Source organism: Sphaeramia orbicularis, chromosome 9 (assembly GCF_902148855.1).
Source record: "Sphaeramia orbicularis chromosome 9, fSphaOr1.1, whole genome shotgun sequence".
Lineage (NCBI taxonomy): Eukaryota > Metazoa > Chordata > Actinopteri > Kurtiformes > Apogonidae > Sphaeramia > Sphaeramia orbicularis.
In genome coordinates, this window is record NC_043965.1 from 13,895,405 (window position 1) to 13,913,734 (window position 18,330).

The 18,330-nt window shown below is 40.3% G+C and overlaps 1 protein-coding gene across 1 annotated transcript in view; it reads left to right on the top strand.

Moving 5' to 3' along the window:
• The first annotated feature begins 909 nt into the window (after window positions 1-909).
• Window positions 910-18,330, top strand: part of notch1b (notch receptor 1b) — a 58,316-nt gene continuing 40,895 nt past the window's right edge. The window contains exons 1-3 of the mRNA XM_030143045.1: window positions 910-1,205; window positions 1,942-2,023; window positions 18,057-18,319. Of these exons, the coding sequence (XP_029998905.1) occupies window positions 1,148-1,205; window positions 1,942-2,023; window positions 18,057-18,319 (403 nt within the window). The 5' untranslated portion in view covers window positions 910-1,147. The remainder of the gene's footprint in view (window positions 1,206-1,941; window positions 2,024-18,056; window positions 18,320-18,330) is intronic.

Genomic DNA, 18,330 nt, shown 5'->3' on the forward strand with positions numbered 1-18,330 from the left:
AAGAAACATTTATTTAAAAATCATCATCAGAAAGTGATAAACTGTGTGAAAACTATGAAATAAAAACATTTTTAATGCCACTAAATTGCATTTTATCATACTCTAATATTAGTTATGACTCATTTCATGAAGATAATATCCTCCTGAGACCCAGGAATTTGACAGTTTTAGCTTTTTGACATAAAAAAAAAAATGTCTTGATTGGAAACTGCATAATGCAACAGTTTTTTCTGTTTTTTTTATTTTTTATTTTATTTTATTTTTTTTACTTATTGATTAATTTTTTAATGGAATGTCCTTTGCATTGGACAGCATTTAAGTAAAACTGTCAAACTTTTGTCCCCTATAGAGGACAAAATGCATTGCTGGGTTTCAGGTGGATATGCAAAAAAAAAAAAAAAAAAGTTTGTTAATTACAGTCTAATAACAATTAGCAATGAATTTACACTAAGCCATGTTACTACAGATCAGGTTTATCAAGAGCAGCAAAGTTCCAGTAATTGTATGAATGTCAGTGTTTGGGATGGTGCATAAGCCTCCACTGTGTTGGCTGATATGGATGTAAAACAATAAAACCCATGAATATATAAGACAACAGCTGGAGAAGAACTGTCCACTGGAGTGACCACTGTGCATGAAAGGGTTAATATTGCTATGCTTCTTGATAATTTGGACCGTATATATCTTGTTTGTGGCTTCCAGCTGATCTGCTCATCTCTTGTCACCCCTTAAGAATCCACAGGTGTCAGTCTTGTGTAGTTTAGTGTTATAAACCAAACAGATCCAAACTTCAGTCCTGTCTTGTGTGCAGATTGGATCTATCTGGGGACCAACTACTCTGTGATTATCCCAGTATGTGTGTGCATGTGTGTGTGTTGTGTGTCCGTGGAAGGATAACGCCCCTTAATGTGAAGCAGCGAATGGAGCAGTGCGTCCCTTCAAGTCATTCTCCACCCGGGATCTGAAGTGACAACATCTGACGCTCCGGAGTTCGCGCAGACTTTCTCCGTCTCTCCTGTGGATCTACTTGAGGATGAACTGAGCTATTTCTGAGACATACACTTTCTGTTTTTTTTCTGTCATAGAGGAAGACACACGTCGGATCTATGAAAAAACCCGAGTGGATTTGTATTTTAAACCAGAAGGAATGCATATTTTCTTTGTCAAACTAACTTTCTTGTTGTCGCTGATAGGACTAACACGAGGTGAGTGGCCGGGATTGTCTGTTTTTGGCAACTTTGACAACTTTTACTGTTTGAAATTAATAAAAAAAAAAAAGAAGAAGAAGAAAAAATACAGAGACGCATATGAGTTGTTGCATTTACCTCCATTAATTTGCATAGTGATGGACACCCATGTGTAGGAGTTTAGACAACTTTTAAGCAACATCCTGCAGGTTTTCACAATATTTTCCTGTGCAATACTTGTACTTTCTGACTTAAATTATCCACCTGTTGACAAATATCTAACAACATTTACCTTGTGTTGTGCAAACTACTACTAATACATCATTTGCTCAGGCTGCTGCTGCGCACTTGCTCAGTAAAAAGTCAACTTTCTCTCACTTATATGTAAACGCATGCCTTTGCAGTTTGGATACAGAGTTATACTTTTTTTATACTATCACAACCCTGTGTTACTGGCTAAATAGAACATTCTTTTTGGGGACAGCTGCATAGAGAAGCATGCCTCTGCCAAGCTGGTGTCAAGCCCCGAACACCACAAAAATCTGCACTTTCAGGTGGCAAGAGTCACACCTACAGTCCACATTTATGGAGTAATACCTAATGTCCTTGAGGAAAACAAATATTTGGTGTACTGTAGGTGGTTTGCTCCATCCTCTGAGAGGATTGTTAAATTCTGAGGTGGAAACATTTGATCAGAGCTGCTTAAAAAGTTTGCACATGTTTTAGCAGGTGTATTAAAAGTTTCCTTTCGCAGGCCTAAGATGCTCCATGCCCACGGAGTCGTGTTTGAACCAGGGGAGGTGTGAAGCAACAGCAGATGGGAATGGAGAATGCAAGTAAGTTTAACATCTGCATTTATTGTTTTTTTTTTTTTTTTAACAATGAAGTGTGAAGAGAAGTTAATATATGATGTAAATGCAGGAAATATTGTGGATGACTCAGACTTTTGGGTTGGCATGTGCAAGGCTCTGAAGACTGACACCGACGTTGCTATTTCTGGTCAGAAATGAGTGGACATTGATGAGGACAAGGGTCACAGTGAGAGAGAGAGGGAGAGAGAGGGAGTGTGGTGGCACTCTCCCCTCTGCAGACAAACTCTTGCAGCCCCCTAAATCTTGTTTTTCTTTTCTTTCACGGAGCGACAGCTGGGGTTGCCAGAAGCTCGGCGACCATTGTTCTCCACTGCGATTAATTCTGTGTGACTAATCTGGGTGAGGCTTCCCAGAGAGACCCTCAGACCCTGTCCTCCTACCACCCCATTACCCCACCCCACCTCCGTCCTCCCCTCCTCTCTCCTGGGATTTTGTCCCCTCCTCAGTGGGCCCTTTAGTGCTTTCTCTCTCATTCCCTTGGACAGATGGTAGTGGGTGTTCAACTGGCTAAAAGTGGAGACTAGTTGTGCATTTTGTCTCCTAAATTAACCTAAGTTTTGTGTATTTGGGGATCTTTTCAGTTCACGTGTAAACTAATAAGCTCCGCCGTGGCCCAGAACCCGTTTTAGAACAATAGCCTCACTTTGCTCTTGGCTCTATTTCGGACCTGGCATGAGAAGCTCCGGTCAGTGTCATCTTACTGGAGCTTGGTTGACCGCCGAATGATTGGGCTAGCCAGGTCACACACAACTTCAGGACTGCACAAAACCCAAGTAGCCCTCTTGGCCCCCTGCCACATCTTAATTTGGTCTGGTTGTGTTATTCACCCCCTCACTCACACACTCCCCCCTCAACACCACCACCACCACCACCACCACGTCACTACCTCCTCCTCAATGGGCCACAAAGCCATCATTGTGCCCCTGTACTGTCCTCCTCCTCAGACTTCTCCAATTAAACATGGAGACGAGCATGAGATGACGGGCCCGCTGCATCCACACAGCTCTGAAAAGGTTTAAGCAGGCACACAAATATTAATGTGTGACTGTGTGTGTGTGTGTGTGTGTGTGTGTGTGTGTGTGTGCATTCATTTGTGGCTCACTCATTGTGTTAATCATCACTGGGCTGAGAAAGAAAACAGCTCGGACGCTCCTCAGAGTCTGACTAGCAATAATTTTTAGATTTTTGTTCTGTTGTAATCAAGATTCTTCTGTGTAGGGAAAAAAAAAAAATTATTTTCCAGATTGAGATCAGAAAAGTACAGTGTGGTTGTGGGAAAGGTCTTATCCTGTTGCTACAGTTTACAGTTTAAATGTTAAAGGTCCAGTGTGTCCAATGTGTAATTGCAGAAGTGAAATATAAGATTCAGAATCATGTTTTCATTCAATATAATCACAAAAACAAGAACTGCTGAGTTGTTGTTAGTTTATAAGGAGCCATAGAGGGAGTCACAGAGTCTGCTATGTTTCTACAGTGGCTCAGAACTAATTTCCTCTTCTTCTTTTATCTACTTTATAGCAGGTGGCATCCAGCATTAAAGTACATTACTGCCCCCTATTATATTTAACTGTGGACCAGAGTTTTTAACCCACCAAGTAAACAGGTCAGCATGGACAAAATATTGGCTCTAAGGACGGACTTTCTCATTTTTTGGCTATTTGATGTGGGGGGTGGGGGGTATTTAGATGTTTGTGATCTGCAACTTTACCGACATATCACTAAATACCATGGAGACATTTAACAGCAATGTAAGAGGTGAATTATATTCTCCACTGATTAAGTCTTTGTGCTTTACTTTTCAAAGCAAGACCATTTTTATTACCTCCGCCAAGGAGGTTATGTTTTTGTCGGCGTTGGTTTGTCTGTCTGTCTGTCCGTGCGCAACATAACTCAAAAAGATATGGACGGATTTGGATGAAAATTTCAGGAAATGTTGATACTGGCACAAGGAACAAATGATTAAATTTCGGTGGTGATCGGGGGGGGGGCACTGATCTGCCTTGGCGAAGGTCTGTGTATTTTTATACACAAAAGCAATGCATCGTGCTTTGCATAAATAAATATTCAAAAGTGTGATTAAATGACAGTGAAGAGTACATGATAAAAAATAATAAAATGTTAAATGAATGTACTCTACTCTAGAATTACAGTGCAATAATACAGTAATTGAGACTGCGTCCGCTATATAAACAAATAGCGCCATCGTAGGCACATGAAAAGAGAATGGTGTTCCTTTGTCTGCATTTGTAAAGGTCCATATTGGGGGCAGATTCCTGGTCTACTTGCTAACAACAGTAAAGTCAATGAGGGCGTGTGTTGCTGCAGAAGCTGAGGTATCTTCAGTTTTGAGTGTTATATTAGACAAATTACAAAAATGCTGGGTGATATGGGTTAGCATTGCCAAAACAAGCATCTTTCCATGCCTCTCCTACCTGTTTCTCTAAAATGTTTTACTCCAGAAATGTAGTCCTACTTAGTAATGTCCAACTGTTCAAAACTGATGCAAGAATCCAAGGATGACATGATTAAATTGGATGGGATACTGCTAAACTGGACGTCCCCAGTTTCCAGTTCTAGTCCTTATTTAAATAACTTAATTCAATTTTTTTTATTCAAAACTACATGTGGCATTGCATATTTGTTTTTATTGGCTGATAGTACTAATCCTGACTAGTAAACAGATCTTGATGTGCAAAACGGATGGAGTCCAACCCCCAGGTAACATTACCAGAGCTATGTAATGTGATTGAAAAAGCTCCTCTGGAACCATAGAAAACATCCTACCACTGTACTTAAAGGTTGAAAATCCTGAAGCTAAGGATTAGTTTTAGTTTACTTGGTTAACCACATACTAGATTTGTAAACCTAGAGGGAGGTTAGAACTTCCTGCAAGTCTTCTCCAAGATGAACGTCAGTGTATTGGGAGAGTCAGAGCAGCACATTGGCTTATCTGGACGTAAACAGTGAGAAGTAAGTTTAAGCAGATGGATCCTGTTGGAAGTTCAAATCGGTTCTTTTTGGAAGATTTAGTGGAACAGAAGTTTGCATTATAAGGTAAAAGGTTGTACATGTGGAAATGGTCAGGCCTGTTTAAGGTACAGATGCTGACAATTTTTAAGTGTTTTCTAATGATAAGGTGCATGAAGGTGCTTTGGATCCTCATTTCATTCTTGACAGAATTATGAGCTGGTTATACTCTCAATCACAAAGAGGCCGCTCTTCAAGTCAGGTGTTATGTTGAGGTCAAGTAAGTGGTATTGGATGCTTCAGTTTTATATAGTCTGACAGAGATGCCTACTTGACATGCCATACCATAAATACCATCTCCTTCTCATATCTGGCCTGACTCAATGAGACCCCGACTGAAGTTTTATCTCCAAAGAGCTTCAAGGAGGCCTCTCATTTACTGTAGAGGCTTGGCAGGAGCAGAGAGCAGTGACAGAACTGAGGCAAAGAAAATGACTCTGGATTCCAGTGGCACAATGACCAGAATCAAAGCAAATCCCAGTTCAGCTTCTTTTCTGCTCAAAGAGATGAGAGATGCTGGGCCAGCGCTGGGGTGAAGAAGGAAGCCGCTGAGAGATCGCATACCTTCATCACAAGTTAGTCAGCATGATGAAAAAAATGCAACAGATTTAAGACGGCATGTTGAAATCAAGGAGTCATGTTATGAGGGCATTTTAGGATTCATGCCCTCGTTGTAATGAAACGGTAAACAAAAGGCTTCATGTACGGGTCCATAATGTGAGGAGATTCTACAGGAGATACGTAACATATCCATAAATATGTTGGCATATATATAAATACGTATTTCATGTTCCATTAGATCACTTCTGAGTTTTATATTACCACTAGAGCTAACCATTAATTTCAATATTAATTCATTTTTAGTTGATTGTAGTTGTTTAGAACAATAATGACTAGTCAAAAAAGCAACAGCAACATTAATCTGAAGGCTTTGCATAAGGAGCATTTTATCAGAGCAACAGCAGAGGTCTAAGAATATGCTGCTGTGTTGACTGTAAGTAAAGCCTAGGATTATTTTTGGATAGATAATGGGTGAAGTGAAACCTTCTGATATGCAGCTGTATGGTTGGTGTTTGATATTGTGTAAGTAAAAGTAAAATATGTAACAGTTCTCTATCAAAGAAGCTAATGATAAGGCCTGTGTTATATAATTTGTGGACTTGTGCACTCAAGTGTAATGATCCACTCGATATGGTCACCTTTCAATGCCTTCACATTGGTTATTATTGGGTATAGCATCATTCATTTTTCATTTGCAAACATGATTACTTCTAGTCATGTCAGTTGCTGTTGAAAATGATAACTCCTATGATCCCAAAGCTAGTTCATTAAGCTTCCTATTTTGTTATTACTCAAACTGAGACCCCCTTTGGATAGCAGTTAAATACTTTGCGCTGAAATACCAACCACAAATGTAGTTAACATGTCATGTTATGAAGTAAGATGACTGTTTCATAAGCTTGTAATGGCTAAATGTGTGAAAAATGTTATGACATTCCAGCCTGAGGGAGAACATAAAATTTGCAGTGAGGATTATGATTTTGACCATTTGTGGTCTCAGATAACAGACAATAATTCTCTGCTGGCATGTGCAGCGACTGCTATAATATATGTCCACTTGAATGAAAGTGAGCCCTTGTCTCTCCGGTTCTGGAGATTCTTCAATAGCACCTCTGTTTGCTCTGATCAGATGAGTCTATCTTAACCTCCCCCGCATTACTCCGGCCCCTCCCTCACCTCCATTCAGAGTCAGGAAACAGCCTCGGAGTGGCCCGAGGGAAGAAAAGGTGCCATATCTGATCATATCATCACACAACGAGAAACACACAGTGCGAGGCTTTTATATGGCCGCTGCTGCCGGTGTTGGGTTCCTTTTGGCAAGAGTCCGGCTGGTGAGAAGGCTGATGGGCAGAGCGCTCTGTCTGAATACTGGTGGGGAACGTCAGCGCTGAGGATTAGTGATATTTGAGCCTCCCTGGTTAGCATATGCCAAGACAAATCACACAAACTTTGATCGCAGGCTGAGTGGACTGACAACCAGCTTATGTGTGAGTGTATGAGACAACGACACTGGGCATACTCCAAACCAAACTTCCTCATTTCATTTTTGTTGCCAGACCACCTGTCTGTGGGTTCCAGTATAACAATTAAGACAGACGTGCACTCACCCACAAAGCAGCATGCTCCATAATACCCATGATTACTTGTGGTTTTTGCTCATTCAGCTTGTCTGCCAGGTGTGCTTTTAGCTTTCAATGACTGGCATATGCACTCTCAGGATATTTAGGAGAATGGAGTCTGATCCTTTTATTAGTGAACAGGGCAGTTTGTTTGGTTAAACAGGGGTGCAGATCGGAACACTGATACCAATTGTGGTATATTTTCACAGTAAAAATATTTACAATTACTGAACATGTGTACAGTTTTCAGATACCTTTACTTGAGGGTTTCTTTTTCTGATAACTTTTGACTTTTCTCCTGACATTTAGATAGTTATGCATTAATTTTAATGTGTCTGAGAAGAATCGATATTTTTATTTCGCATCAGTGTGTACCTTCCCAACATCAAGACTGATTACACCAAAATAAAAAAGGAGAATAAGACTTTGAGGGCACATAATGTACATCACACTGTCATATGTCATATGGCTGTCATATGCTGCTATGAATGCATTTGTTTGTTTGTCCCTAATTGTTTGGACGTTCAATAAGGCAGGGTAACTGTGAACTGAACTGCCCTTTGAGGATTAATAAAGTAGTCTTAATCTGAATCTGAAAATCACACAACTAACATAAGACAAACAAGATAAAAACAACCAGTGAAAGTGTATATTATAAATATAACAAGTTCAGTTAACAGCTAATCGTCACTTTTCGCTCCTATATTGAGTATATTTCAGAGCCTTTACTTTTGACTCTCACTGCAGTGAAGAAGTTGAGACAGTTCTTTTATACAGACTTTTTAAATCTGTATCTGCAGATCTACTTGAGTAAATGACTGTGGACCTTTTCCATCTCCGTATCTTTTACACTGGATAAAAAATGACAGTTTCCTCAAGGGCTACAGGCTACAACACTTATCGGGTCTACACATGACAAGGTGCTGTGTACAGTAACAACCTGAGAGTCCGGTTGCATTGTCAGTTACAGCTTCACACACCCGTAAAGCCTTTAAGTGGTTCCCAGCCTCATAAAGGCGGCAGTGGCACTAGTCATTAGTGCTGCTATGACTTCTCAAGACATGCACGCACACACACCAGCACACAAACACACACATTTAGTGGTCGGTCCCTGGGGGAGCTGGCTCTTTCCCATGGGCTGTGTCCATAATGGTCCTCCCAAATAAACAGGGTCTCTAATGAAGGCTGCCAGATGTGGGCTGGCAGGTCACTTCTCCTGTACGATTAGAGAGGAAGGAAAAGGAAGAGAGACGTAAGGAGAGGGAGAGAGGGGTAGCGTTTCCCCTATAATTTCTGTAGCCAGTGGGGATTTGGTGGTAACTTTGGTTTCAGTTCCACAACAAACAAAAAGCTAATTTCTGTGCCAGGTTTGGTTTGGGTTGAACTATTTTTGTTCAGAAACACTCGAAATGGGCGCTGGAGTTCAGTGTTGATTTTCTCCTCTAGTGATGGCACTGTTGTCACTGTGGTTAGCCACTTTAGACTGCTGGGAAAACACAAGAGTGCAGAAAACTGAGAAAGAAGTGTGGAGGAAAGGAGAGAACAGAGCCCCCCCCCCTCCCTCAGGGCAGTGCTTTTAAAACAGATCAGACAAGACTAAAGAGGACTTAGCCCAGGCACAGAACCAAACAGCCAGGAAATGAAACGGGTGATGGGGGACACAGGAGGGATGAAGACGGGGGGGCAAAGGTCCAAACATGCTCCACTAACACAGTTTGGCTCCTGAGAGGGACGTCTATATCAGTGAGGGAAACACCTGACACAAATAGCATAAAAAGCACATGTTTATTTGAGATTTTTAAAAAGAAGTAGTTGTAGCTAGTACTTGTGGATTAGTTGCTATTGTATTTTTTTCAAAGACAAAATTATTTACTGAACTTTGGGAAATGGAGCCAGCTTGACTTCACGTTGCAAAGCCTTTGTGGTCAATCTGGAATTATTGCTCAGATCAGATTTTTATTTGGCTGTTTAACTGTTACCACACACTGTCATATGGAAATAAACATGGAGGCTACTGAAGTCAGAGTTTGCGGTTTTGTTTCTGAGTTGATGTGCAATGGAAGCCGGGGGGGGGGGGGGGGGGGGGGGGTAACTTCTTTAAATTTGGTTTTAAGGCACTGAGCGTAACTTTGACACTGCAACCTCGTCTTCTCTTTACCATTTCTTTCAACATACTTTCAGTCAAAGACCACTGATAGGACGATTTGTCCCCTCAAAATTTGGTTGCACAGAAGTATCACCCCAAATACTCTTTGAGATCTAACCTTTTCAATGGTCTTCTGTGTTCACCAAGTGACTGCCACCAGTGCAGAATTGTGACATGTTGGTCCACAGTGACAAAAAAGTCACGTGATCTGTGTTATGACAATGTGTACTGACCTCACATTGCAGCAAAATAACTGAGGACCATATAAGGAAGTGGGCAAAATTGGAACTGAAAAGATTAGATTCTATGTGATTTGTGCAGTTAACACAGAAATCTGATTTGGGCCACTTGTGTTGATAGTCAGAATGTAGCCTTAGTTTCAGTTTAGCTATGACTCTTCTTCACTGGGCTTGACAGCACTTGCATTTCCTGATTTATCACACTTATTGTAATGCGATCAATGTTCATTTGGGAGCACAACTGTAATTTCTAAGTACTTTTTTCCAACACCCTAAAGAGGGATTATCTTGTTTATATTGTGCTATAAAAAAAAAAAGATAGCAAAGGATTACCTTAATAAATTCCTAATTGTGCCATTTACACAAATGGAACCTCAACTTGACTCTCGCTCCCACAGAGCTTCATTTGGCATAATAACTGAATAAACTCACAACCTAATTCACTAATCTTCTTATAGGAAATAGAGTACAGAGATGTCTGTACAGCTGTCAAAATCAGTACTCCCTCCAGGTTTTTGTTTGCATACAGCACACTTGTGTATCTTACATATTGCATTCAAAGCCTGTCCCCGTATGTGTATGACCTCAGAAAGATGGCAGATGGCAGGTTGTTCTCAACACTGAGGAAAACCCCTCAAAGTGACGCTTGTCCAAGGGTCAGATGTCAGCACAACATCTGCTGTAGGCTCGAGCCGCCGCCCGGCCCTGTTATGCATCCCATTAGTGGTGCGGACCTGTTGCCACGGGCTACTGCGGCAGCAATTGAAGAAGAGATGCCAGAGAAGTGAGCGCGGAGGTGAACAATGAAGTCTTCTGGGTAGGGATGACAGAAAAGATAATAACAGTATCAGCCTTACTGCAGAGATAATTCCACTGCTGTCCTGGCGTTATACGATCCCTCCCAAACACCTGATATTTGCTCAGCTTCTGATTTGTGCCCTTCTTTTCATGTCTTCTTTATTTACCTTTCCAGCAGCCCAGTTTACCTGCTGCTATTGAGTTTATCCTGCTCGCCAGGCCAGCAGATTTCTCTTGTTGAAGCAGCTGCTTTGCACTGTTTGTTTTGAACACAACTAAGACTGGATAAAAAAGTCGTTGAATATCTTTTGTCTTTCTCTCCCCCCACCTCTTATTGAGGTAGTTAAACTAGATGCCTGTAAAGAGCTGTTTTGCGCTGAGCTTGTATTTGACAGGCTCTCGCCAATTTAAAGAGCAAACTGTTAGCATTCTTCGTCTAGCGTGTGCTACAGTTGACTTACTGCTACCACCTCAGCCAGGGTGTGTTTGGATAGTGTGTCCACGTGCACCAAGGTAAGGGTGCAGGGGCTCTAACTATTTGTCTTTTAGGCCTTAGTGCAAGACACTCGGCTGGTTTTCGAGAGCAAGGAAGGCCACTTGCCAGTTTCGTAGATGGTGTGAGTGCTTTTTCAGGGAACCGTAAAGTGAGGCTTCCTCTTTAGAGGTTTCAAGGGTTAAGAATAAGGACAGGAGGCTTTTTAGAGCAAACACTAAAATTCCTCCTGAACTTGCAACCCCTCTCTTTCTTTCTTTCTTTCTTTCTTTCTTTCTTTCTTTCTTTCTTTCTTTCTTTCTTTCTTTCTTTCTTTCTTTCTTTCTTTCTTTCTTTCTGTCTTTCTTTCTTTCTTTCTTTCTTTCTTTCTTTCTTTCTTTCTTTCTCCCCTTTCAAACCCAACCAAACTAGTTTAATTTCTCTTCAAGGCTGCTTTGTTTGTCTCTGTGTGCATGTTTTTTGGATATGCTTCTGCTTACGTTTGGGTTCATACGTAGCAGACCATTAAAACTTTTCAGATTAACTCAAAGGAAAGTTTTGGGGGAAGTGAACAGTAGTCAGATGAGACCCATAAATCCTAATGTGGTGTCTTACAAATCGAGGCAGCCCTATGAAAAGAGAAGAGGGTGAAAGGCTTTGGAGGAAAAGAAGGTGCACAGAGGGGAGCGAGCGGATGCCAGCGACCATACAGCTTTAAACAGAGGAAGTTAAACCAATAATGAGAAAAAAAGGAGAAAAGTCAGGGATGAGCCATATGTAATGAAAGATGAATCCTGAGAAATTTCTTTTAGGGGTAGAGAGTGAGAGAGGAAAAGGGGGAAGGAGAGGAAAAAGGGGGTCTGTGGTCAGCACTGAATGGAGACGAAAACAATGAAGCCACTCATCCCTCACTCTCTCGCTCTCTCTCTTTTCTCTCACTCTAACTCATTCACTTCTCATTTCTCCACAAAGTCACAGCCAGCGAGAGTGATGCCAGTAAATGAAATACCAACCATGTAAGAAAAATCTTAAGTCATCCTGTAATGTAATCCAAATCTAAGATACAAGGTATCTGTTGTTGTATTCAAGGTTTTAATGATGTTTCTCTCCACTGATCCTCATTTTTAATGTTTTTTCTCCCCAGATTAATTAAATTGTGTTAAGTTAAAAAAAACCCAAAACCTCAGTCTAACTATATCCAGGTTTATTTTTGCAGAGCATAGCCCTCAGTTGTTTCTCAGGTCGAGGACAGTAGTAGGATGGGGTGCCTTGGAGAGGAAGGAGGTAGAGCGGTGGGATCTGGGAGGCAGGGGGAGGGAGGGTGAATGGCCGGGGCCGGGGCAGCAGCTGCTGTCTGCTCATTAACATGCGCACCTGCTCCCTGCGGCCTTTTTCCAGCGAGCTCGTGTGGCGCCTCACGACCTCAGCACCCGCCACCGCTGGGGCTTAACTGGACTGGCCTTCTAGCAGCCAAATCTGCTGTTTCTCTTCACTGCACCATCCCTCCCACCCCCACATTTATATTCTCTATGAAGGGGCTGCCTATGGATGCTCAGGAATTTTGGGGTAGAATTCCCAGCTGTGCCACATCAGGTTTTAAAGGAAAAATACGCTCAAGTAGGATGTAACAGACAGGAGCATCTGAGTGTGTGACGCACTTTGTATCGATCTTTATTTAAGTCTGAACAAATGTTTTTGGTCAATCCTGGGGTCTGTAACAGCTGGAGTGTGTTCAGTAATCGTGGCAGTGTAACTACTGTAATGCTACATAATTTCTGGTCACACTTACAGTTGACTGTAATTTGAAAGTTGATTTATTCAGTTATTTTTTCCATAACTTGAGACCCAGTAATGCATTTTTGTCATCTGTAGGGGACAAAAGTTTGATAGTTTTACTTAAAAATTCTTTCCATTGCAAAGGACATTCCATTAAAAATAATTTTAAAATGTATCTGAAAAAAAAAGTTGCATTATGCAGTTTCCAATCAATTGTTTAATGGATAAAAAAAAGCTAAAACTTTCACTTTCCCAGGTCTCAGGAGGATATTACCTTGTTTTTTAGAACCTATGTGGACAACATGAAAATAGTTACATTGCCTAGGATGTAAAATCATCCCCAGTCTCCTCCATTTGGTGTCAGTACTACAGAAAATTCCCATGTAAAGTACCATCTTACATACAGTAAGACATACTAAGTCCAGTACTGTAAGACATACAGTAGTGGATGTACAGTACTTTATACTGTATGTCCAGGTTTTGAGAAACACCTTGATAGATTCAGTGATTGGAATTAGGTCTTTGAATTGACTGAGTTTCTATTTACTTTTATGTAGCGTTAAGTACATAGGTACAGAATGCCAATATGTATATAAAATATAGAGTAAAAAGTAAATACTTTTATACTGACAGATTTTGTCTGCACTCAACAATCTTAAATTTTGATGCCCTTCTGTGTTTCAGGCTTTATGCAGATCTTTAATAAGTGTTAAACAGCATACAGTCTGATAATCTGAGGTTTACAGCCTTATCACAGGTCTTAAAAATTGATGGGATTATGAACTGAATTCTACTTTCAAAAGTTAACCTGAATCTCACTTTTAAAGGTGTTGATGTGTGATACTGATAGTCTTTTTGTTGTTGTTTTTAGATAGTTACAGTATGTTAAAAAGTACAAAACAACATCAATTGGGAACCAATATCCATTAATGCAAACTGTGCAGTCAGGTCAGAATTTATCAGAGCCAGCTGTCATGAAACATGTTAGAATAGTTTCTATTAATAGGCTATTAATGTTATTTTTCAACTAATTTGTGTAACATTTCAAGCTTCAACCCAGGAATTAATTCAGATGAAAATAGGAAGCCTGGCAGTGCAAGGAAACACTCAAATGAGGAACTTCAAGAAAATCAGAAAAACAAAAAGTTACCAGTATACACCTGTTATCGCCCAATATTGCACATTATTATCTCAGAAGACTGGCCTCAGCTCAGCCCACTCACGCTAACAACAGGGTCTTAAATTGCATTCGTCATGATCTTGAAAAGTCTTATATCGTTAAATGCAGGAGTCCTGTTTTTGTCTTTAATGCTACAGGTTTAGTGACACCCAGGTAGCCACCGTTCTCGTTTCTCAATGAGGTGACATACCACCACTCACTACTACTGTTTATGCAGTGAGCAGCATAGCATGTGATGTTTTCTTTTCTTTGCCACAGACCTAGGGCTGCCTAATCCCCTGAGAGGGAGACCCTGTCTAAACACACCGAGGGGCCACAGCACAGCAAGGCCCCCACTGCACACACACACACACATACACAGCGTGGACCCCCTGGGAATGTTTGGGGACATGGCCCAGCCAGACCCTCAGGGCTTATAGACTTGCTGGCTTTGGTCAGGTATTTCAATGTGACGGCAGGTTTTTATGTCGTGGGAAGACAGCTTTGATGTCGACAGGATGTTTTATGTATGATACTATTTTCATCTGAGAGGAAAACACAGAAATATTCAAAATGCATTGTTGTTTATGATAACTTTGTGCAAATAAAATATCACATAGGCTTTCAAGATATTTCCTGCATAGTTCCTACTCTGCAAAGAACTCCCCTTTCATGGTTTTTGACCGATATTGCGCCACAGTTTCTTCCGTTTTATCCCCTTCCCATCTCTTGTCTGATGCTTTAGTAAATCCTCTCGGGGGAGTGAAGAATAACGATCACTGATGTGGTGGCATGGCGCTTTGAAGTTGCCATAATGTTGGCTTGCAGCTCAAACACTGTGGCATAGACGCTGCCTTGTCCTCAGGATGAATGAGCGCTGACAAAAGGGTCGATGCGAGTACATTTCAGCCCTGAGAGCTGCTGAAGGGTGCCGCGATTACCGCTTTTCTGGTGTCTCAACCTTTGGAAAGAATGGATTTGGAGTAGGAATTCCAAATTCCTCAGATGTTTTTTTGTTCTCATCCCCTGGTGCTATTGAGTGGATGCTTTGTTTTTTGTACTGATCGAGCCTCCCTGGCCACCCAGTGTTGACAACAGTATTGAATCTCTGAAGGTGATGAATGTAAGAATGTGGAAGGAGGGATGGTCTAATGTAGCACAATCAACGTGGTTGGCACAAATAAGTCACAGCTAATGAGTTGTGTATCCATCCTTATTACTGTTTTGGTACAAACTCAAACATATGAAGCAAGGGGTATCAAAAACTTAATCATTAACCATGCTTAAAATGGGAAACTTCTTGTGCAACTCTTTGTATGATGCTCTCACTGATGCACTGATTGTGAACTTCTTGGCTAATATCAATACAAATGTTTAAAGTGACAATTTGGCTGGTAGCTGATGCCAATACCAATGTTACTTTCTGTTTACTTCGTTGTTTTAGCCCTCATCATACTGTGTATCGGTAGAATGAGAATGGAATGAACAATCTTTAAAAAACACAACTGATAAATTCTGTCCCCTGACGCTGGTAAAATGTCATTTTATTTGCCAACAGCTGATACAGGGCTGATATTGGCAGATGCTGATGATCATTTGTGTTCATACATATCATATGTGTCTCTACTAGACCATCTCTACTAATATTTGATTATTAGATGTAAAAGTGGGAGAAAATCCCTTCCAAATGTGTCAGACTCAGTGTCAACAGTCAAAGAGACCTATTAATATAATAAACTTACCAAACACCCATGTGAACCAGCATAAAAATTGCAGTTTTTGCAGATTTATTTGATTTCTTATCATACTGTTATCATTAAATTTAGTACAGATTAATTACTATTTTCGGTAGCTTCAGAGCTGCTTGGTGGTTTGGTTGAGCTTTGGGACAGGTTTTGCACCTATGACCTGTTGTGTATCCTGCGTATGTATTAGGGATGTAACGATTACTGGTATAACGATAAACTGTGGTAAAATTGCAGACGGTTAGTATCACCATTTAAATTCTAATTATCATGATAACCGTGTTTGATTACCGCACTTTTCAGGAGAAAACGCCTATGTAAAGATCTGCTTTTATGTCAGATATTTGAATATAGTTTAATTTATTACAATTTTGATTTTCTATACCTAATATTTGGAACCAATATTCACTTTTAAAATCTTTGAAAAGGTTTGTTAAGCATCTTTGTGTTATTTATGCAATAAATTATATACATTTTTCAAATCGGATTTTATATATCTTTTGTGTGTTTTTGTCCTTTTGTGTTGATATAGTAGGTTAAAGTGAAAAAAATAATAGGCAGATGATATAGATGAAGTTGTGCTGAAAAAAAGATTCCAAACAAGGGTATAGAAAACATATGTTTATATAGTATATAAAGGCAAAATTAAAAGTACTGAAAAACAGCCAAAATAGGCTCAAACCACTAAGGGTTAATATTTGAATGTTTCTGCCAACAGAAAGTGCATTGTGCCTATTATTTTATTTGTTTGTTTTTTTTGTTGTTGCTTTTTTTTTTTTTTTTTTTTTTCAAAATACAACTTGGTTAAATTATTTTAGTGTGTGTATTAGTACTTTTTGAACATTTTGAGCACAATTTCAACAATACCACGATAATAATGATAACTGGGATAATTTTAGTCACAATAGCATAAATTTATATCATAAATTTTCATATCGTCACATCCCTAGTATGTATTCTTGCAACTGCCCACGTAGAAGATCCTGTGTGTAATCTTCATGCGTAATCTTCCTTTGTGAGTAGCAGACTGCACACTGTGTGTATATATGAGTGTGTGTGTGGCCTCTTTGTTGAGCTGTGCGTATCCTCAAGGGACACCCTTCAACTCCTCTCATTGTAGTTGTAAATGTGTGAGTGAGGCCCTGTGATCTGCAGCAGCTCCCTCTCTCTCTCTGGGAACTTGTTGGCTCAGCTCTGACCGGTGTTTATGACTCAAACACAACCTGTGAGAAACATCATGGGTGTTTTTGTCCCTCCTCCCTCTGTGCGAACCACTCTGTTTTACAGCCTGAAACACATTGTCAGAGCAGGGGAGGGGACGATGGAGGCAAGATGAATGTGCTATTTAAAGTATAGTTTCTCATTGGTTGTGTAGGTGAGTCGTAAAATCAGCAGGTCTTATTGGTAAAGGCTGTTGCCCAAGCAGCTGATTTATAAGCACAATAGTTCACAATAGGATGACCTTTGCTATTCTAAAGTGTTGTCTGTAGACTCTTTAATCAGTGCTGTGCTGAAAAACAGTGGAATGGTGAAAGTAGTGTTTGGGCATTCCCTTCGACCAGATCAATCCTTTGTGATGCTAAGTTAAAATAAGGAAAATAAGTAAAGAAATGACATTTATTTATAGGTCAATCATGTCCACAGATGGCTTACATTAACCTGGGAATAAATATAAACTGATCTTGATAAAGATCCATCTAAAGATTCAGAGGTTATTCTGGTTGTTTCTTTTTTTCTGTTATGTTCTGTTCTTTGAATGATGAAAAAAAGAAAGATAGCAATGTGAATTACACTTCATCAAAGTTTTCAGTAAATAAACAGTCAGTATGTATAATAAGATGATGAACCTGTCAATGAGCATCAAAACTGAATCAAAGCCCAAACCAGAACTATTAAAAGTCGGCACAAGTATCAAAATGTTTATAATGTGAATCTCAGTTTAGTGAGGAGTAAAAGGAGTAATATTCTCTTCCTCAGATAAAGTTTAAAAAAACAAAAAACAGAAAAACAACACTCGGCACATACTCATACCAACCACAGCATGCCTGCATGTTTGTTGGCATCACATCAATATTTATAAAGGTTCAACAGCCTGTTTCCTACTGTTTAAATGACCCCATTTGAACCACATACATAATTAATGAAGCACTTCAAACATACTGTCAAACTGTGCTCTGACACACTGTAAAACATGTCCTTACATTTGAAAGGTATTTGTTTGATGTTGGGCAAGATAAAATTAGATAAATTAGTTTGGAAGTCACACATTTAAACGTGACCTTTAACTAACAGAGAATCTTCTGGAGGAAACGCAGGGCAAACTAAACTTAAAATATTTGTACATAAGATGAGGGTTTCATAGTGTATAAGTTTCTCATTCTCCTCAAAAATGCTCACTTTATACCAGTCCACCTCTGCCAAAACCCCGCTGACCTTTCTGCTTGTCTTTTCTCAGGTGCCGTGATGGATACGTAGGGAGCAGGTGCCAGTTTCGTGACCCGTGCACCACCTCACCATGCATGAACGGCGGCACGTGTCGTGCCGTGTCCAGAGGGAACACAGTGGACTTCAGCTGCACCTGCAGACTGGGCTTCACTGATCGCCGATGCTTGACACCCATTAACAATATCTGCATCAGCTCACCGTGCCGCAACGGAGGAACCTGCGAGCTTGAGAGCCTCCAGTCATACAAGTGCAGATGCCCACCTGGATGGTCAGGTAATGCAACA